At 40.0% G+C, this 22104-nt stretch overlaps 1 protein-coding gene across 1 annotated transcript; it reads right to left on the bottom strand.

Moving 5' to 3' along the window:
- Window positions 1-16904: 16904 nt before the first annotated feature.
- On the bottom strand, window positions 16905-18857 carry Kplce (KPRP N-terminal and LCE C-terminal like protein). The gene has a single exon (NM_001419522.1). The coding sequence runs from the start codon at window positions 17985-17987 to the stop codon at window positions 17067-17069; it is 921 nt and encodes a 306-aa protein (NP_001406451.1). The 5' UTR covers window positions 17988-18857; the 3' UTR covers window positions 16905-17066.
- Window positions 18858-22104: the final 3247 nt, after the last annotated feature.

The following is a 22104-nucleotide window of genomic DNA, read 5'->3' on the forward strand; positions in this document are numbered from 1 at the left end:
AGTGGCTCACGACCATCTGTAATGGGATCTGATGCCCTCTTCTGGTGTGTCTGAAGACAGCTACAGTGTACTCATATAACTAAAATAAATAAATCTTAAAAAAAAAAAAGGTTACACTACCATGGACAGGTGATTATCACCACATTTATGGAACTCAGCATGAAACTGAGTACTATTGGAAGAAAGCACAACAATTTTGTGGCAAGATTCTGTCAAGGTTTAGTAAGAATACACATAGAAGGACATTAGTTGAAGCTGATTTTATGGGTGTTGTGGCAATTAAATGGGTAGTTTTTAAAAATGTGCAAGTAGGTAAAGTCACTAAAGCTGAGGACAAATGCTGAGAGATGGCATTTTTAAAGGGTAGGTTTGTTTTGTTTCCTAAACTATGAAGCCTCCTTCACTCAAGGAAAGGCTTTATTTGGGCTCACAGTTCCAGGAGTTCAAAGTTTAGGAGCAAAATCTAGTAATGGCCCCTTTTTTCGGGCAGAGTTTCAAGAAAGGTTAAGGCATCACATGCAAAAGACAAGTCACTGGTATGTATATATGATCCTACTCTCTGTTTTTCTTCTAGAGTCACCAGGATTTAATTGAGACAGTTCCATCTCCAATAAATTTACCTACTAGAAATCACTTTCCAAAGGCCACATTTGTAAGCATTTTACTCTGCTAAGTTTCAACTTTTTTACTATTTCACAATAGGGAGTTAAATTTCAACAGGGGGGTTGGGGTTTTAGCTCAGTGGTAGAGCGCTTGCCTAGCAAGCGCAAGGCCCTGGGTTCGGTTCCCAGCTCCGAAAAAAAAATTTCAACAGGGAGTCACAAGGACACTTCCATTATGTTTAAATTAAAACTGGACACATAAATTTAAAGAATATATGAAAGTTAAGATAGCTGAAAATGTCAGCTCTCAGTTATCATAAAAGTGTCTTTGTGCAGTAGACAGCAGTTTATTGAAAGATTAAGAACTAGAGAAAGTAAAGAGAACAGTATCTGTGGAATGCTCAGCCATAAATAGGGCATCTATACCATATCTCTTCCCACAATGCTCAGGGAACATGCAGAAGAGGGAATAGAAACTGGTAAAGGTCTGCTGCAAGGCAGTGTCTTCTGACTTGATAAGGCCACTACACCCACGAGCTCATACCAGCTGTATGACCAATACATGCATATGACCAATACATGAACAAGCCAATCCACATTCCACCATGTGGAAAGACACATAAATTCCCACTCCCATCTGTGAAGCTATTGACAACTGATGGCTATTAGGAGAGGTACTTGGTTGGTTAACCTGAATTCTGTAACTAACCCCATACTTGTGTGTACATGTGCCATTAATTGGATTTAGTAAATTATTAAAACATGAAGTTGGGACAGGGGTATGCGTTATCTAGAAAGAGTTGGAGGGAGTAAAGGGGGTCAATATGATAAGAATACATTATTTGCATGTATAAAATTCTCACAGAATAAAAATGTTATTTTTAAGAGGGTAGATGAATAAAAAGGAGAGAAGGTGCTTGAGAATATTAGTTCGAAGCAGTAGTTTTAGAATGAAAGAAACTCAAATTGGCATTACTGCTCCCTCCCCATAAGACAAGTTGTGCAAATATAAGTTACATGTATTTCCCAAGATTATGTTTCATCTCCTCCAAAGCTGTGATTGTAATTCTGTCGATCTGCAAACACATGTGGCACTGACAATAGAGCTCTGCATGCAGGTTCCTACGTAAGGCTGCAACTTAGCAACAGCTTCTAGAGCTACTAGAACTACTACTCTCCAGCTGATTGTTACCGCTTCACATACTTTAGTATTTAAATAAGTTCCATTCCACCCAACAAAACTCTCTTATCTCCAAGAAGAACTGATACCATCTGATGTAATTAGGAGTGTTCATTTCATCCTGTTTTTCTTGGTGTTTTCAATTAAGGCCATTGGCTGATACATAGGAAGGTAGCAGAGGAATGGGGCATGACTCATTTTAAAACATGTGTTAAACACTCGGCATGCAAAGCATCACACTAGACGCATACAGAATTGGGAGATACTGGAAACCACCCTTATCGTCAATGATGTGTCTACAAAACTTTCCATCTAGAAGTCCAAACAAGTACTGCACTACTTTAACACAAGACAGAAAGTATTAATTACAGACAAGAGTGTTCTTTAGGAAAGCAAGGTGGAACTGTCTGTAGATAGAGACTACATGCTGAAAATGTGCAGAGATGGATGAAGACATATGAATATCTAAGTGTGTAAAAGGGGAAAGATAATAGAAGAAAGTCTCTGCATCACTAAAACAGTTACATCAAGTAGCGAAGAAGAGAATGTGATATAAAATGAGGGAGACATTTAAAACTCTGATCTTAGCATAAAACATTAATCTCTAATTGAATTAATGCCTCTAGGGATGTGTGAATTCAGAGAAGGAAACTTTTTACGGGCTTGAAGAAAAAGCATGTTTTATACTCACAATAGCTAATAGAAATTACAACAGGATTGATATTTATGCTGGTTATATAATTTTACTTTTAAAGCCTCAACCATAAGTAAGGATATAGAAAACAAATTTATAGCATAGATAGTATTTCTATTACTTTATACTATTAAAGAATGCTTTATTACTAGATTGTTTATCTCTTAAACTCACAATTAAGATTGAAATTACTCTTTTTAAAAGATGAATTTGGGGTTGGGGATTTAGCTCAGTGGTAGAACGCTTGCCTAGCAAGCACAAGGCCCTGGGTTCAGTCCTCAGCTATAAATAAATAAATAAATAAATAAATAAATAAATAAATAAATAAATAAATGATGGATTTAATAGACTAAATCAGTCCAATGACTCAAACATTTACCCAGCAGGCATAAAATCCTGGATTCAACCCACAGTACTGCATGAAATCTGCAATTCCAGCACTCAGGACCTGGAAACATGAAGATCAAGAGCTCAAGGTCATCCTCGTCTGTATATCAAGTTCAAAGTCACCTTAGGAAATGTGAGATTCTGTTTTTTAAAGGGTGATTTTAAAATACAAATTATGGTGCTGAAAATATGGCTCAGCAATCAAGAGCACTCCAGAGGACTAGAGTTCAGTTCTCGGCTCCCATGTGGAACAGCAGGCTATAAGCACAGCTTCAGCAAGCTTAGGTTCTTTAGATTTCTTTGTGCTCCTGCACTCATATGCATCTACCCACTCCTAACACACAGACACATAACTAATAAAAAATGTAAAAGGCAACTAAAAGTTTCCAGTGATAACTAAAGAAACTTGTTCTCCTGGGTGCAATGCAACGCAACTTTCTCTTCATCAGACTTCTTTTTACCCCACTCTGAATCATGAAGAAGATGTGATGCTCTTAAGACATCTGCAGCAATGAATATCGTCATAGGACACAGATATGCAGGGGAAGAGGGGAGGGACACAGAGCCTTTAACCATCTGTTTACATGGAGGCACCTGTTACACAAAGATCTAGCTCCACCCAGCAATTATAAATATAATTTCATTTTCATTTATAAGCTTACATATGAGAGGAATAAAAAGTCATAAATAAATAGCATGTCTTGACCTGCTAATATAGTTTTATAATAGGAGAAAGCACAGGACTGTTGTACCTGTTCTGCAGAAAGGCTGGAGCTAGAGGGAGGTGGATAGAGATTAATGTGTTAGAGGACAGAGTGAAGTCCTACACTTTTCTTTCACATCCATTTGTATCTGGATCAATAGATGGATTGGACATATTGTATTTAATTTTTACAGCAAAGACAATGGTAATTAATTAGGAGGACCCTCCTATAACTCTGCCCGCTATGTCTCACATAATCCTTAGAGTGGCATATATAAAATAAGAATTATGGTTATTAGGATTTTGAACATAGAAATGGTGGGAGAACAGGTTAAATAACTTACTCAAATTTCTACAGTAGGCAGCGGGCCTGATACATAAAATTAGGTATTCTAACTTTAAAGCCATATGCAGTGTTGCATGCCTAATCCCTTTCCTGAAGATTTCTTTCTTTGAAATCTGACTTCATGGAGGAAGACTTTTTTGCTAGACATAGTACCTTTTCATGAACAAAAAGTTATAGGTCATTTTCTGGCATAGTCATACAATTAGGGAAACACACAAAGATAAATAATACATGTTTTGGGAAGGTTTCCGAATCCATCATGAAGTGTACGTGAACTGCATTCTGACTCCCTCCGGTCCCATCTTCACTCCTAACCTCAGATCCTTCTGCACTTCCTCCTCTCCTTCAAGCTGTACCCACAAGTTTCAGATGTTCTCTTGATCTCAAAGCAATTCTGTAAACTATGTATCCATGCATACCAAGAAAGCACTGTCTTGGACACCACAGGTGCGGAGCCGGCCTGGTGGTTTGTGATAGCAAAGGGAGAGATGAAACAAACAGCATGAGACTAAGAAGAGAGGTAGTCATTGCCATCCCTCAGAGGAGGAGGGTTGCTCTTCTCCTCCCGGCCATTCTTCTACCAATCCCAGCACCCTCAACACCTGAACACCATGATGAAAACTTTGACAGCTGTACCAAGCCTGAATCTTGGGAAAATTGCATACTTTTTGTCCAGATAACACACAAATACACAAATATACAATAATAATCCACAAATTGTATACACAGAGAAATTGGCCATATTTCTGGAGGCTTCCAAATTTTCCAATGACAATTGTCTTATTTGTGCAGCTCAGCACATTTTCCAATATATGGTGATATTTTCACTTTGTTTGATCTTTTGTAGTAATTCTCATACTATTTTCTCCATCATCTTTAATTTCTTGATATTTGTTAATGTAAAAACGATGCATGGCTGTACATTATGTAATGCAGAATAAAGTATAACCTGAAACCTGCATATAATTTATGATTTTGCCTCAAATTAAAAATTAAGATTTTTCACTCTGCTTTGGACAACCAATATGGGGGTTCATCCTTGGGAGAGGCTAGTTCTCTTTCTCCTCATAATTATTGGTATGGAGTTCTTTGTCTAGAGGTGAAAGTCCATGAAATATTTTTCTGTCTTGTTAACATGTATGTTGATATTGCCATTGTTCTGATCCTGTTTAATGCAGCTCATTCTAGGAGAGATTGTTTCACAGTAGACTTCCTGATACTCTGCTCTCTTCCTCAATGCTCCCTAAAGGGAGGGTGGGTGGGCTGCCGGAAAGGATTGGAGGGTGGAAAGAGACAAAGAAAAATGATGTAAGCCTATTTTAATAACATTTTTTAAATTTAAACTTTTTCTAAAATAAAGACAACATAAAAGATAATTAAACTTATGTGAAACTAAAATTCGAATCTCTCTCCTTCAAATGAACTCAATATTCTTCTCTCCTTATAACTATAAGTTTAGCAGCTATAGTCCCAGAACATAAGTTCTAGGGTAAGCAATTGAGATATTAATACATGGTTCTCAACGGGACAACTCTGTAACAGAATTCTAGTGCCAGAAAAATCAGAAGATCAAAACTGCAAACTTTTCCTGACCCTCCACAGCAAAAGGACAACACATTAATTGAGTAAAAATAAAAATAAAATTATAAAGATGGATGAACTAAAAAGAAGTTCATGGTAACATAGAAAGATTACTAGTAGATGGTTTTGCTAAAATATGACATTTATTTCTCTCCTATTTGGGAATGGCTCTCCTCCTTATGTACAGAATGATAATGTCACCTTTCTCTATTCCTGCCAATATTTTCTACATAAACCTTCATGTTCTATCGACCATAGAGACAGAATCTCTGTTCCCACAGTTCCTCAAGTTCTTATTTGCCTGTTAGTCAATACAGCTAATCTAGAAATGATTGACACTATGAATACTCATCTACTCACAGTGCGGATATACCTGCTATCCATTAAGCCTTGGAAGCTCATAGTTCAATGTAGATAACCAGGTAGTGTCCCGACAAGATAGGAAGTATGACAGCTCCACTCACACCTATCAGGATCATTCCTAGTGTTCAGCAGCAAACAACAGCATGGACATGTGGCTATGCTCCCTTTACCTACTACTAATGGGCTTCACTACTGTTGAACAATGGCATCTGAAGGGTGTACCTGCAGTCCAGGCTTTCAGTGATTCACTTTTTCGGGTGAGAGAACATACCTTTTGCTAAAGTTCTGCTCATCTTTGGCTTAAGGTCATGATGAGCTTTCCACACTGCCTCTCCTCAATCTAATTTGAGCATCCTTCCTCTGTGCTCCCATAGAATCTATCTACTGTAGTAAATATTTTATCTTTGCTGTTTGCTGTGCTAGCTAAACCAGAACACTGAACTCATTGTAGGCAGAAACCATCCTTTCCTTATCTCAATATTTCCCACACCCAGCTCAAAGTGCAGAGCTTGTATGTTTTGCTAATTGAGTGTTATAAACACTTTCCAGGGGTGTGAGAACTGAGTGGTAAAGGTCCAAGAATGAATAATATAGGTAACATTCAAGATGCTAAGATAAAGCTCAACTCTGCCTGGAACTTCCAGAAGGGTCTTAGTGTATCCTCAGGCTGTAAGTCCCTAATTGCAGGTCTCCTGGCAATCCCACATGGGGAGGTCATATGGCTGGGCATTGGTATTCCCAGGAACATTATTCACTGTCTACTCTTCTCAGTGTTTGGTGCTGCACATTCTGTTGTGCTTTGAGAGGTCAGTCTTGGAAGAGACAGAATTACTCTAGATAGCCTTTGAAACATGAAGAACATGAAAATGAAGGTAGACATAATAGAAGAATGAAAATGATAGAACACAGGGAGGAAGGAACCAAAGAATGAGTCACATTTATTATGACGGTTTTGGATCCTGCCTGCCCATGGGCCTATTCTCTGACATGGTTGAGGCTCCCAGTTTACTGTGCTATAAATACAAAGCAGTGATGATGTTATTCTTTCCTCTACTGTTGCATGTGTCTACTATTTGAACAAGATAATGGATTTAAAGCTACTTTACAATTCAAAATGTGTGGAAGCCAGATTTTACCTGGAAGTTTTTGGTTAGCATCACTTCTGATACTTACGTGAGACCTAGAGAAGTAAGGGGAACAGTGTAAAAAGAGGCTAAAAATAAAACAGTTGCCATCACCCACATGACAACTCACAGCTCTCTGTAACTCTGATTTCAAAGAATCTGGCAGTCTCACACAGAAATCCATACAGGCAAAAGCATCTATGCATGTAAAATAAATAAACCTTTAAAATAAAAAAAGGAAGCTCGCTACTAAGTGAGGATAAAACTTGTACCTGCTCCCTGGGAAATATGTGAAATTTATTCTTCCAGTAAGTACTACTGCTTGCCTGAGAGTTTCACTTTAGATATTGTTCTTAGTGTGGTTATAGAAATAGTAAATAAATAAAGGTGATGGAATGCTTAACACCATGCCATGCTCACAAGAGCATTCACTCCTGTATGAGGAAACTACAGAAACTGTTCTTTACGGTTTCACTGGGATAATAAGAATCAAATCCCCACAGAAAATAGAATCATTACCTGAAAGAAAATTCTAAATTCAACATTCTTCATGATAAAAGTCTTGGAAAGATCAGGAATTCAAGGCCCATGCCTAAACATAGTAAAAGCAATGTACAGTGAACCAGAACAACATCAAATGAAATGGAGAGAAACTTGGAGCAATTCCACTAAAATCAGGGACTAGACAAGGCTTCACAGTTTCTCCCTACATATTTAATAATGCCCTAGTCAGAGCAATTAGAAAACAAAAAGAAGTCAAAGGAATACAAATTGGAAAGTTAAGAAGTCAAAATATCACTATTTGCAGGTGATATGGTAATATAATTGAGTGACCCCAAAAATGCCACCAGAGAACTCCTAAACCTGACAAACAACTTCAACAAAGAGGCTGGATTTAAATTAACTCAAACAAATCAGTAGCCTTCCTCTACGCAAAGGATAAACAGTCTGAGAAATAAATTAGGGAAATGACACCCTTCACAATAGCCACAAATAATAAAAATACCTTGGTATGACTGGAATCAAACAAGATCGGTATGTAAGGACTTCAAGTCTCTGAAAAAAGAAATTGAAGATCTCAGAAGATGGAAAGACCTCCTATGCTCATGAATTGGCAGGATTAATACAGTAAAAATGGCCATTTTGCCAAAAGCAACCTATAAATTCAATGCAATCCCCATCAAAATTCCAACCCAATTCTTCAAAGAGTTAGAAAGAGCAATTTGCAATTTCATTTGGAATAACAAAAACCCAGGATAGCAAAAATTATCCTCAACAATGTAAGAAATTCTGGGGGAATCATCATCCCTGACCTCAAGCTTTATTACAGAGCAATAGTCATAAAAATTGCATGGTACAGAGACAGGCAGGTAGATCAATGGAATATAATTGAAGACCCCCAAATGAACCCATACACCTATGGTCACTTGATCTATGACAAAGGAGCTAAAACCAGCCAATGAAAAAAGACAGCATTTTCAACAGATGGTGCTGGTTCAACTGGAGGTCAGCATGTAGAAGAATGCAAATTGACCCATTCTTATCTCCTTGTATAAAGCTCAAGTCCAAATGAATCAAAGACCTCCACATAAAACCAGATACACTGAAACCAATAGAAGAGAAAGTGGGGAAGAGCCTTGAACACATAGGCACAGGGGAGATTTTCCTGAACAGAACACCAATGGCTTATTCTCTAAGATCAAGAATCAGCAAATGGTACCTCATAAAATTGCAAAACTTCCATAATGCAAAGGATACTGTCATTAGGACAAACTGACAACCAAAAGACTGGAAAAAAATTGACCAAGCCTACATCTGATACAGGGCTAATATCTAATATATACAAAAAACTCAAGAAGTTAGACTCCAGGAAATCAAATAATCATATTAAAAATACAAAATTAAACAAAGAATTTTCAATTGAGGAATACTTAATGGTTGAGAAGCACCTAAAGAAATGTTCAGCATCCTTAGTCATCAGGGAAATGCAAATCAAAACAACTCTGAGATACCACCTTACACCAGTCAGAATGGCTAAGATCAAAAACTCAGGTGACAGTAAAAGGATTTGGAGAAATAGGAATGGTCCTCCATTGTCGGAGGGACTGCAAGCTGGTACAACTACTCTGAAATCATTCTGGTAGTTCCTCAGAAAATTGGACATTATACTACCTGAGGACACAGCTATACCACTCCTGGCATTTATCAAAAAGATGCTTCAACATACAACAAAAACACATGTTCCACTATGTTCATAGCAGCCTTATTTATAATAGCCAGAAGCTGGAAAGATCTCAGATGCCCTTCAACAGAGGAATGGATACAGAAAATGTGATGTTTTTACACAATGAAGCACTACTCAGCTATTAAAAACAATGACTACATGAAATTCTTAGGCAAATGGATGGAACTAGAAAATATAATCCTGAGTGAGGTAACCCAATCACAAAAAAAAAAAAAAAAAAAAAAAAAAAAAACATGGTATGACTAAACTGTGGAGGCTTCCTTCAGTCCTTTTTAGAAGGAAGAACAAAATACTCACAGGAGTAATACATGACTCTAGCCACATATGTGGCAGAGGATGGCATTATCCAGCATCAATAGAAGGAAAAGTCCTTGGTTCTGTGAAGGCATGTTTCCCCAATGTAGGGTAATGCCAGGGTGTTGAGATTGGTGTGGTTGGGTGGGAATGGGAGCATCCTCATAGAAGCAGGGGGATAGGGAGGGGGATGTGGGAGAGGGAGGAGAGGGGATCATATTTGAAATATAAATATATAAAATATCCAAGAAAAATAAATTTTTAAGAAAAGGAAGAAAATTAATACACTGACTATAGACTCCCATCTGATGTGTGGATTTGATGATTTCGAGCAAATAAGACCTAGTTCTTATTTAAAAGTGCCCAGGCACAGGTAGGTTAAGATGAACAGGTGTCCTACAGATCCACGTGTACCAGACACGAGGCTGGCTACAGGTACTCACTCCCTGCTTTTCTCATCCTACACATTCTATTCCACCCCCTCTTTTCCCCTGTGGCCCAGCCTATGTTAACACTCATCTGTCTAACTCAGCAGATGTTCAAATCAGGTCATGAGTTGCCATCAGCTGGGCGGAGATACAGGAATGACATCTGATGGCAAATACTCTTGCCATTTTCTGTCTGATGACATGGTCCAGATCCCCCTTCTTGCCAAGCACTGACTCTGCTCTGTCTTCCTCTTTAAGTGATACTTATGGTTTCCAATCAAACCTCTCTGTCCTGTTTCTAGTATCTTAGCAAGACATTCTATGAGATCTTTGAGAAAGATTCAAAGAACTGAAATGCAAGGTATCCAACCTACAGTTTCTGAGTGACTGTCTCCTCCAAAATCACTCATTTTACAGAAAAAGAAACTTACATTCAAGGAAGTGGTTTACTCAGTGTAACAAAGGGAATTCACAGAAACGTTAGAATGAAAACACAGTAAAAGAAACTGGGAAGTGATAAATGATGAGTCTTCATAACTTTATCTACAACAAAATCCTTCTCTCACAGCATTTTACTAAAAAAAGATTTCAAATTATGTGAATGCTTTCATGCCTTGTATCTGACTGCCCTCCTCTTACTAGCTGTCACACGTATTTATTGGTTGTGATCATGGGAGGAAAGCTGTTAACTATTGTTTCAGAGTTATTCTATGTGCTACTATTTTATTATACAGTCGATTTTATTATACAGTCCCCCTGGATCAGAGATCATGTTATCTGCGTGGAGTCACAGGATCTCACTCAAGTCTAAATCTAACATCATACTGTAGAGCTATCTATTACCACCTTCAGACTGCTAATCAGTTCAGTCTAGATCTCAGTACTTAGGTAAGAGAATGTCACACACATAACGACCAACCCAATAACTGGCATAAAGAAGCCCTTCAACTATTTGTTGCTGAGCATTATTATTTACTTTTACCTCTGTGTGTTAAGAAGAAAAAGATTTGATGTATTTTTCTCATAGATTTTTTAAAGTGTTGGCCATAAATTTGTATATGTGTAAGAGTCAAAAATGTAGATATAAATGTAGATAAATGTTTTTATTGGTTTGGGGAAGTGAAAATCTGTCTATCTGCATTAGATTTACTTGTTAGCAACTTGTACAGAACAACTATTCTGGGAAGGAAAATAAAAAAAAGCTATCCTACTCCAGATATAGGAGTTCGGATCTACTCAGCAGACATTCCTAAACCATAAATCTGCAGTGAATTGAATCATGCTAGATTCCAGACAGCAGCAGCATGGCCTGCCTTAGGAGACATTTCCCAGCTCACAGAAATTTGATGCTGTGGTCTGGGTTTGTGAATCCCTCATTGTTAAGTTCTCAGCATATACTATAGAGAGAGTAGGAATCAGAAAATAAGTTTCACATAAGAAATGGCATATCACAGAAGCTGGAAAGAACCCAGATGTCCTTCAACAGAGGAATGGATACAGAAAATGTGGTATATTTACACAATGGAGTACTACTGAGCTATTAAAAACAATGACCTTATGAAACTCAAAGACAAATAGATGGAGTTAGAAAACATCATCCTTAGTGAGGTAACCCAATCACAAAAATAACACACATGGTATGTACTCACTAATAAGTGAATATTAGCCCAAGAGTTCGGATTAACCAAAATATAATCTACAGACCACATGAAGCTCAAGAAGAAAGAAGACCAAAGTGCAGATGCTTTAGTCCTTCTTAGAAGGAGGAACAAAAATATTCATAGAGTAGATACAGGGACAAAGTTTGGAACAGAGACTGAAAGAATGGCCATTCAGAGACTGCCCTACCTGGGGATCCAGCCCATATACATACAGCCACCAAACCCAGACAATATTGATGATGTCAAGAAGTGCATGCTGACAGGAGCCTGATATAGGTGTCTCCTGAGAGGCTCTGCCAGATCATGACAAATACAGAGGTGGACTCTTGCATCCAACCATTGAACTGAGAATAGGGTCCCTATTGGATGAGTTAGAGAAAAGATTGAAGGATCTGAAGGAACTTACAACCCCATAAGAGCAACAATACCAACCAACCAGAGGTCCTAGGGACTAAACCGTCATCCAAAGTATACACATGGACAGACCCATGGCTCCAGCTGCATATGTAGCAAAGGATGATCCTGTTGGGCACCAACGGGAGAAGCCCTTGGTCCTGCCAAGACTGGACCCCCCAGTAGAGGGCAATGTCAGGGCAGGGAGGTAGGAAGGAGTGGGTGGATAGGTATGGGAACACCCTCATAGAAGAAGGAGGGGGACAGGATAGGGGTTTTACGGACAGAAAACTGGGAAAGGGGGTAACATTTGAAATATAAATTTTAAAATATCCAATAAAATAAAGAGAGAGAAAAAAATGGCATATCAGATGCTTAGGTTATAAAATGCAGACTTCCATTTTGATTAGGCTAAAAATTCCCAGAAACCAAATATATAAAAGGCTACATTTCTAACTCATCAGTTTTAGAAACAGTAGAGTCACCATCATGTACTTCAAAGTCCCCACATACCAGAACCTATCATCACTTATATTGTCTTTTAGTATTGTTCATTACAGTTGTGCCCGCTAAATAGCAAGGTGGAGTTACACGCAGACCTAGGAGAGAACAAGGTAAACTAATGTTATTATATGATTGTTTTATGTTAGATTTAGTCACCTTAAAATACAAATTACTTTCACTACAAAGAAATAACGTTAAAATATCGTATGTTGTCACCTGCCTCCTTGGATCTTCAGAGCAATTTCTTAAATCCCTGTGGTGACTTGAGCTGCTTTTAGCAGTGCCACCAGGCTCTCCTGCTGCGCATATGTTCCTCTCTTCTGTCTGTCAGACCATTGAATGTATTGAGACCCTAACACAGAAATATATGCCCTCACCACTGCAGGGAGCCCCCAGCTGGAAAACTGTACTTTCAGTGAGACATCTTGTTCCAATCTCCTGACTACTTAAAATTACAAAATACTTGGAACTCTCCTTTACACTTATTATCATAGTTGAGTATTCACATTCATTTATTTCTTTATTAAAATGTTGAATGATGCATCATTTTCTCCTCTCCTCTCTCTCTCTCTCTCTCTCTCTCTCTCTCTCTCCCTCTCTCTCTCTCTCTCTCTCTTTCTCATCTACAATCTCTGAAACCATAGAGATAGTACCTAGGACACAATAGATTTCAGATACCTATTTATTGAAGAATCCTTGAAAATCTGGCATGTGACTTTTCTGTAGTCTTTCCAGAATAGCCATGTTTCTATGAGCAGACAAGCTCTGCCTTCTGCCTATTTGGTCTCCTGAAGTCTGTGTAAAACAGAGATCCCTGAAATTCAGTGTTGTAATCACTAGTATAATCTCTTCAGTATTCATTTCATGTGCCTGGAGATGCTAAACACTCTGTATTTTCTTTTGTATATGTCCATCTAACGCATAGCAGGGCTTTCCTGAAGATGTGGATTGTGGGAAGTACTTACATTCTATTCCATCTTGCGTACTCATGTGGGTCAGAGAATTTACTCTCAAACTGAAAGTAAATTTCTTGGATTGATAATAGCACAGGCAATTCACACACTCCTCAAAAAGCATCTTACATTTCAATGTAAAACTTGAGAACATCTTAGACCTTACCGTTAATAAAGGAGAGGGTAAATATAAAAAAAAGATCTTAAAGTGGGATATAGAGACCCAAATATGGGGCTTCACAGTTGTGGTATCAGGACTCAAGAAGAAGGGCAAGAGCACACCAATCACCTTAAGTTCAAAGCCAGTCTGGACTACCTACAAAGCCTGAGCCTGACAGAGTTACATATGGAAAACTTGTTTGACAAAGATTTTTTTTCTTTTTTTCTTTTATTGGATACTTTTTATTTACATTTCAAACGTTATTCCTTTTCCCAGTTTCCTGGTCATAAGCCCCCAATCCCATCCCCCTCCCCTTCTTCTATAAGGGTGTTCCCCTCCCCATCCACCCTCCCTTCTGACTCCCCCCCCCCATCATTCACCTACACTGGAGGTTCAACCTTGACAGGACCTAGTTAGATAACTTAGTTAGATGCACATTGGAATATTAGAACACAATAATAACAGGATATAATTATAAACACTATCCAAAGTAAGATTTATCATATACTGCATTCAGAAGTACATCCATGAAATGGAAAGGGAAAGTGAATGAATCTGCAAAGTATAATATTAAATGAGATAAGCCAAATTCAGAAAAAGCCATATATGGATCCTAGCTTGTAATGTATAGATGGATAGATCGACAAATGGACAGACTGATAGATAGTAATGTAAATGTGGGTAAAATCTAAACACCTGAAAAGAGGGTCCCAGTGTGCTCACTTGTTTGGTGGTTAAAAGCACCTGCTATTCTTGCAGAAGACCCAGATTGATACCCAGCAACTACATAGTGGCCGCTCACAATCCTCTGTAACTTCTGTTCCAGAGTTTGGTTTTTTTTAAGACAGCAGGTAATATTAAAAATATTTTATCTATTATAATACAGTAAAAGGGGGCTTGAGAGATAACACAGCACTTAAAGTACTCACTGGTCTTACAGAGAACCTGTGTTCAGTTTCTTGCACCCACATAGATACCCTCAACTACTTGCAACTCCCGTTCCAGGGGATCCAATTCTGTCATCTGGCTTCTATGGGCACACAGCATATACATAAACTCACTCAGGCACACATACATACACGTATATTTAAATTTTTTAAGAAAAAGAAAAGATTAGAATTATTGCTTATGCCAGTTACATAATTGTTAAACAGTCACTATAGAAAAGCATCACATCCTCAAGCTAATTTCAGAGTAAGTAGCACTCTCTGCTTAGGTTGAAAGTACCACTTGATGGTGTATGAAGAACACAAGATTACCCTAGATGCCTAGAACAAATGAAACTCAAGACGGATGATCAAAATGTGAATGCTTCACTCCTTCTTTAAAAGGGGAACAAGAATACCCTTGGCAGGGAAGAGAGAGGCAAAGATTAAAACAGAGACTGAAGGAACACCCATTCAGAGCCTGCCCCACATGTGGCCCATACATATACAGCCACCCAATTAGACAAGATGGATGAAGCAAAGAAGTGCAGACCGACAGGAGCCGGATGTAGATCGCTCCTGAGAGACACAGCCAGAATACAGCAAATACAGAAGCGAATGTCAGCAGCAAACCACTGAACTGAGAATAGGTCCCCCGTTGAAGGAATCAGAGAAAGAACTGGAAGAGCTTGAAGGGGCTCGAGACCCCATATGTACAACAATGTCAAGCAACCAGAGCTTCCAGGGACTAAGCCACTACCTAAAGACTATACATGGACTGACCCTGGACTCTGACCCCATAGGTAGCAATGAATATCCTAGTAAGAGCACCAGTGGAAGGGGAAGCCCTGGGTCCTGCTAAGACTGAACCCCCAGTGAACTAGACTATGGGGGGGAGGGCGGCAATGGGGGGAGGGTTGGGAGGGGAACACCCATAAGGAAGGGGGGGAGGGGGATGTTTGCCCGGAAACCAGGAAAGGGAATAACACTCGAAATGTATATAAGAAATACTCAAGTTAATAAAAAAAAATTAGAAAAAAAAAAAGATCCTGGGCAAGGCTATTCCTGAGTCTGACTGGGATGCAAGCTTACTGGAGTTGTATAGAGAGAGGGTCATTTAACATTCAAAACAACAGGGCACTAAAGATAAATAAATAGCTTCATAGTTATATTCCATTATTTCTCCTTTTTCTCCTTCCTCTCTTCTTTTCTTTCTTCCTTCTCCTCTCTCTCTGTCTTTCTCTGTCTCTCTGCCATTCATTTATGTATTCACCAAATATATTTTCTCCTATGTACTAGAGATGTGTGGTTCTTATGAACAGAACCTACCCTTGCCATGTTTTGTATGTGTGTGCCTGTGTGTGCACAGGGGAACAATATTGCTTGTGCATACCTTTGGAAGTCAGAATTAGCTTCAGATGTTCCTCAGGGTGTCTTGGTTGTTGGTATTCTTTGTTCCTTGGTGTTTGTTTTATTTTAGAAAGGTTCTATCACTTGCTGGCCTGAGACTCACTGAGTAGATTAAGTTGGTTAACCTCTCCATTGCCGGGATTACCAGTTTGCAGTATCTGTGCCAACATACCAAACCACATATATGTGGGTTCTGTGTGTTGGACTCATTTTGCATCAGAAGCATTTTGCCAACTAAGCTGTCTCTCCAGGAACCATCATCACAGATGTATTTTTCATGCGTACATAAATTAGAGTCTTCAGACCTAAAAGATCATGCAAAACCATCTATAATTGAGCACTAATGACAATGGCAACCTGGCCTCCGAGCTAGGATGTTTGTCACAGAAGTTCTCTTTATTCTTGGATATACCTTTCTTACTGTCAAGGATGACCTGAACACTGTCTACCCACTTCAGGAGAGTCCTTGCCTACAGCAGAAGGCCTGTACCTTATGCCCTCAAGAGGAAAAGTCTAATAAGTGAGAAACATGTAATGCACAAAGCCCACCAGTATCAAACTACATTCGCTGTAGTAGTACCACCCTATGATGCTCCTGAGGTTTGAATTCAAACACTCTCCAGCATCCAGAAGAGAAACTCAAGGGTGGCATAGCAATGGCAACAAAAGTCATGCTTCCTTGAGGGTCTGTGACCAAATCCACACTAACTCATCAGAGAAAAAGAAGGAAGGAGACCTCAAACCCAACCCAAAGTCTGCAGCCGTACTCAAAGTAAGTTGATTATAGAAGTCTAGACTGTGTGGGAAGGCTGGGAGTTCATCAGCTTCATTTACTTGTACTGTTCATTTAGAGCTTTCATCTAATAACTGAAAACCAAGAGCATGCAAAGGCACACCAGGGTGTATAATGTGACGCATAAACGCAGAGCAAATAAGTCAAAAGGAGCTTCCATGCCTTGCATTCAGAGCTTTATTCTTGCCACAGTTTGGGGGTTGTGCTAACTATGGCAGGATGCCTTGATAAAAGAACTAGGGAAGCCGTTGTTAAGTTTGGGTAATTCCAGAAGACAGAGCAGGAGGTACATTTTGGAAGCAGAACATTTCTTTCGTGTTTAACAGCAACAATCATCCTCATGATCACAGCATGCAGGACCTCTGGACCTCATGGGAATAATGCCCAAACAGCAGCACCCAGAGCCACAGCCACAGCCGCAACCTCCGCAGTCCCCAGAGCCACAGCCTCCAGAGCCACAGCCTCCGCAGCCTCCAGAGCTGCAGCACCCAGAATCCTCACAGCAGCTAGAAGATCCTGTGTTCCATCCTTGAGGCCGCTGGACCCAGCGTCTCAGAGGACTCACCCCAAAGGTCCGGGGAGCCAAATAGCAGTAGCTGGTGGAACAGGGGGCAGAGCATGGATCAGGAACACAGCCCTGAGATCCCGAGCCACTTGAAGAAGCCTGAGTATAATAAGTCTGGCCAGGAGCCTGGTACTGGACATAATACGTCTGAGCCTGGCAGGGAGCTGGACATTTGACAGAAGTCGTCTGGCACGGGGCTGGGCACTTCACAGTAGTTGTCTGACATGGAGCTGGACATTTCACGTAGGTCGTCTGGCATGGGGCTGGACATTTTACATAGGTTGTCTGGCATGGGGCTGGGCATTTCACGTAGGTTGTCTGGCATGGGGCTGGACATTTCACATAAGTCGTCTGGCATGGGGCTGGACATTTTACATAAGTCGTCTGGCATGGGGCTGGACATTTCACGTATGTCTGGCAGGGAGTTGGGCATTTCACGTAGGTTTTGGTCTGGCACGGAACTTGGTATTTGACATAAGTTTGAGCAGGAACTGCAGCTGAGTATCTCACAATGGTTTGAGGCTGGCAGGGAGCCGGCCCTGAAGCATCAACAGTTTGGATCTGCCCTGAAACCTGGCCTTTTCCAGAGGCACCGTCACTACCTTGCCCCACTCCCATTCCAGAACCCTTCACACAAGATGGAAGGAACTGTGGTTGCTTCTGCTGGTCACACATCTCGCTGTGGTTTTTAAAAATCTGAAAAGAGAAGATTCATCAAAACTGTAGGATGAGGAAGGTCTCCACAAAATTCTGCAGTGCATCCACTCACTTGGGAGGGTGACTGAAAACAGGTCTCCTTTTTGAGAAGGTCGTACCATCCAGAGGCAGTCCATCTGGCAGTAAGGTATGGGTGGAGTGAAGGATTCTAGGTTCACTTCTTACACCTTCAACTGGCTATGTGACTTCAGACAAGTCCTCACTCAACCCTGCTACTGTTTCCGACAGTAGGAAATAGAGAGCTTGAAACAATAGCTCACATTTCTACGAAACTCTCCAGGTCTCCTCTTTTTACTTCAGTGTCTGCATTGGGGACTAGGCTTGCATTTTTCTTCAGCCAGCTTAGCCTCCACCAATTCATCCCTTAGGGGTGGCATTATTCTTGTTCCTTCTAACTCAGAAAGTCCTCAGGGAGAGCAGATGTATGTGCCTGAGCCAACCTGAGTCTTTTAACTGAACCCAACGGAGCAAAACTCAGGCTCAAGATTTAGTAAGTTTCTACCATTTGTCTGTCGTATTGGTTCACTTTGTTAGTAAAGAGAACCAAGAAAAGATAGCAAAAATGTCCCCAGAGGAGCCTAGTTCTCCAAGGTCCCTGCTCAGGTAGTACTGCCCCCTCCCCATCCAGCTCTAGCCTCAGTTTCCCACTATTAAAATCATTCTCCTTCTTCACAGATGTCCCCAATACCTAGTCCTGGCTCATTATTTATCCCATAGTACTCCACCCCAGCTCCACCACAAGTCTATTTCTTACCAAGTTACTAATCACAGGCAACAAGACTTACCTTCTTTCCTGGCAGGAGCAACACTGGAAGAAGCCAAGACTCTGAAGAGCTGGCATTAGGTGAGACTTTTATAGGATGGCAATGAAGCAATTTGATGCCATTTAAATGAGCACCTGAGATCACGAGGACAGGAGCTGATATTGCATTGGTGAGATTCTTCCCCAGTATGCCTGGCTATTCACTCAGAGGCAGGGCATGTCTCTACTTGACACTGAATTTTTTTTAAATATGAGATAAATGGCCACCTTCTTTGTGAAACAAGCTTCCTTCTCTTCCTAGAAGCATGAATCATCCTGTGCAATCTGACTCTAAAGTAGGGTCATTTAGTTGAGACTCCCACTATTTCATATGCTATGTTGAACTATTCTATGTCCTTTCAAACTGACATGCTCATTTCTTCTGGGGACTTCTGGTGCTTTGTGATAGTCAGCATTGTTGGGGAAAGGTGCTGGCATGGTGGTCTCTGGCTCAGTATAGCAAGAAGGTCACCATTAACTCGTTTATCCATGAATTATAGTTTTTTTCTTGGTTAATTTGGGAACTGTATAGATGCTGTATGATCTCAGACTCCAGGAATTAGGTTTTCATTGGCTCATCTCAGCTTCTCCTAATTCCATGGCCTTCCCTCAACTCACCTTGGGCCTCATTTCCAGGAATAGATTTCAGGAATGTAGGACTGGGGGAATTCCAGACAAATGAATTTGAGTGAAGACAATGATAAAATCTATCATCTAGTTGAATGTTTTTATGGGCCAAAAACTTATAAGGCAGATGCGTGCAATGGAGACCTGAAGGATAATGACGGTTACAAAGCATCCAAAATGAGTGTTACTCCCAGTTATTGTCTTTCATGATTGAATTGTCTTGCCTACCAGCCACATTTTATTTCCTCAATACAATAAATGTGGGAAAAAGACAAGAATAAAATCTCCTGAGCACTATTGAATACTGCTGTAGTCTGTGTCTCTGTTCAGTTTTCACTATAACTCTGTAAGGAGACTATAGACAAAGGAAAAATGCAAGGGTCCAAATATCTCACCAAGTCATTGTTATCAGTGGGTAACAAAGTACCATAAGGACCCAAAGCCGTCCAGCTCCATAACCCATGCCCTTCCCACTGTGCCTTGAGGGAAGTCTGTGGGATCTGCTATGGGAGGTTATAAAGCCTGTATCTAGTATTGGATTTCAAATGTTTCTTCCTTAGATCGACCAGTCAAGGCTTCACAAGTCACTGAGACCTCTCAGGTAAAAGGTGGTTCTAAATTGGCTCCAAATAGATCCTCAATTCTCCAGAATTCATAAACTTTTCTAAAAATATCAAAGTGTCACTAGGGCATTCATTGCCATATCCCATATCAGGTCTTACAAAGTCTATTCTGGACAATTTGGAAGAAACAAAAAGGGGAGGTTCCCCCCAGGCTTGGAAAGTGCCCTGGATCTTTCTTTCATCCCTTCCCAGTAGGCTTGCCACACTGTGTATCATTAATGTGAAGCCTACTGTCCATCAGTGGTAAAAGAATAAAAGGGGGTATTTGTCCAGGCCTCTATATTCTGCAGTTGTTTCCCAGGTCAAATTTTTCATGGAATGGAGAAGAAAACAATTGCTTTTTGGGGAGAGGGATGTCAATAACTTTACATCAATAACTTGCTAATTTAATCTTTGTGATAATGGCTAAAATAAAACAGGGCATAAATAGATAACTGAAAAATCACTTAGCTACAACTAATGGAGCCATAATTTAAATGCAGGAATGAGATATTCATAGCCTATTATTTCTCCACACCATGCTGCTTCTGATTGGCATGTTGTTTCAGTTTCAGTTGTGCAGCCACCTGTATTGTATGTAGCATGGGGTAGTGCTATTTACAGCAGTGATAATGACCTAGAAGGCCACTGGTTTCAAAACATGCCCACAGAACAGGACAGACACTTTTCAGGATATCAATGAAAAAAAAAAAAACCTGACCTCTTGTCCTACAGTTCCTCAGCCCCTCTGCTATTTCAGTATATGATTATAAGGGTCTGCTCTACACACAAAATGTTTGCTTTCATAGACTACTTGCCCATGGAGTTATATGCAGTAGTTTATTATTCTCAGGAGTTGATAAGCATGTGTTGATAACCATATTTCATCCTAGGACCTGGGAAACATTAAAAATTAATGAAACAAATGGGTGAATGAGTGGGAATTTGTTACATTGAGGTCACAGACTAATTTCCCTCCTCCTGGGGTTGAAGTGATCCTGCTCTGCCGCTAGTCAATCTGAGTGTCTCATGCCAGCTCTGAGTTCTGATTGGCTCACTTCCTGCTCTGTTGGGTGAGGTTCTCACTAATGGTTTTGACATCTTCAGGTAGCGCCAACATCACTGATGAGAGATACTGTATCCATGTGCCATGCAGACAGGTAGGTGGACTGTGCTCCACCCATTTTATAGGCTTTAAGGCAGAGTTGGTGGAGTCAGAAGATAAGTGCCAGTGTCAAGATGAGTCATGACGATATTCCAAGAAGTTTCCAGAGCCTCTGACCATTTATCCCTTTGGCAGCTCATGGATCATTGACTTCTTGGTTTATGCAATAACAGACTGGTGGACTCACATGAGAGTAAGAAGAGAGAATCATCTATGAGTTGGAAGGGCCTAAAACAGGTCATTGGATCTGGCCTTTGGTCTATGTAGAAAGTCCCAGTGGGTTTTAAAAGCTCTTAGAATCTTTTGGCTAGCATGCCTCATAATTTTTCAGTGGAAAAATAGATTATCAATTCATATAATGTCAATATTAGATTATCAATTCATCTCCTTATTAGCACCAACATTTATGAATACTTAACAGCCAGACAATAATCTTGATACTGGAGGTGGACATCATGAATAATAGACTAATTTTTCCATTTGTATTAATTGCATCCCGGAAGGGGCTGTCACACCCACCTCTAGCCATAGCACCCCTTGGCCCTCATCCTTTTTCACCCAATACATTGCTTGGACACGGCAGGACTGGAGTTTCAAGTACTGTTCTATAAGCTATTCATACCCCCAACTGCTGGTGAAGGCACATCCTGAGCCATCACAGCTATTTAGCAAGTTCTTGGACTACAGAAGATTGTGCCTGGTGCTTTCCTGTCCCTGATGTTTCCAGATCTTCAAGTAATCCATGTAATCTTAAAAATCCCTCAGTCAATCCAAGCATTTCATAACCAATCCACTGGGCTGGACCTTTCTATTTCAAATAGAGTGGTCTGTTCCCATGACAAGACACTGACATCTCAAAGCACCTCTATTGTTTATAGT

The sequence above is a fragment of the Rattus norvegicus genome, chromosome 2, assembly GCF_021556685.1.
Source record: "Rattus norvegicus strain SHRSP/BbbUtx chromosome 2, alternate assembly SHRSP_T2T, whole genome shotgun sequence".
In the NCBI taxonomy this organism is placed as follows: Eukaryota; Metazoa; Chordata; class Mammalia; order Rodentia; family Muridae; genus Rattus; species Rattus norvegicus.

Coding starts and splice junctions, on each gene's coding strand:
- Kplce (NM_001419522.1), bottom strand. CDS start 17,987: ATGTGTGACCAGCAGAAGCAACCACAGTTCCTTCCATCTTGTGTGAAG.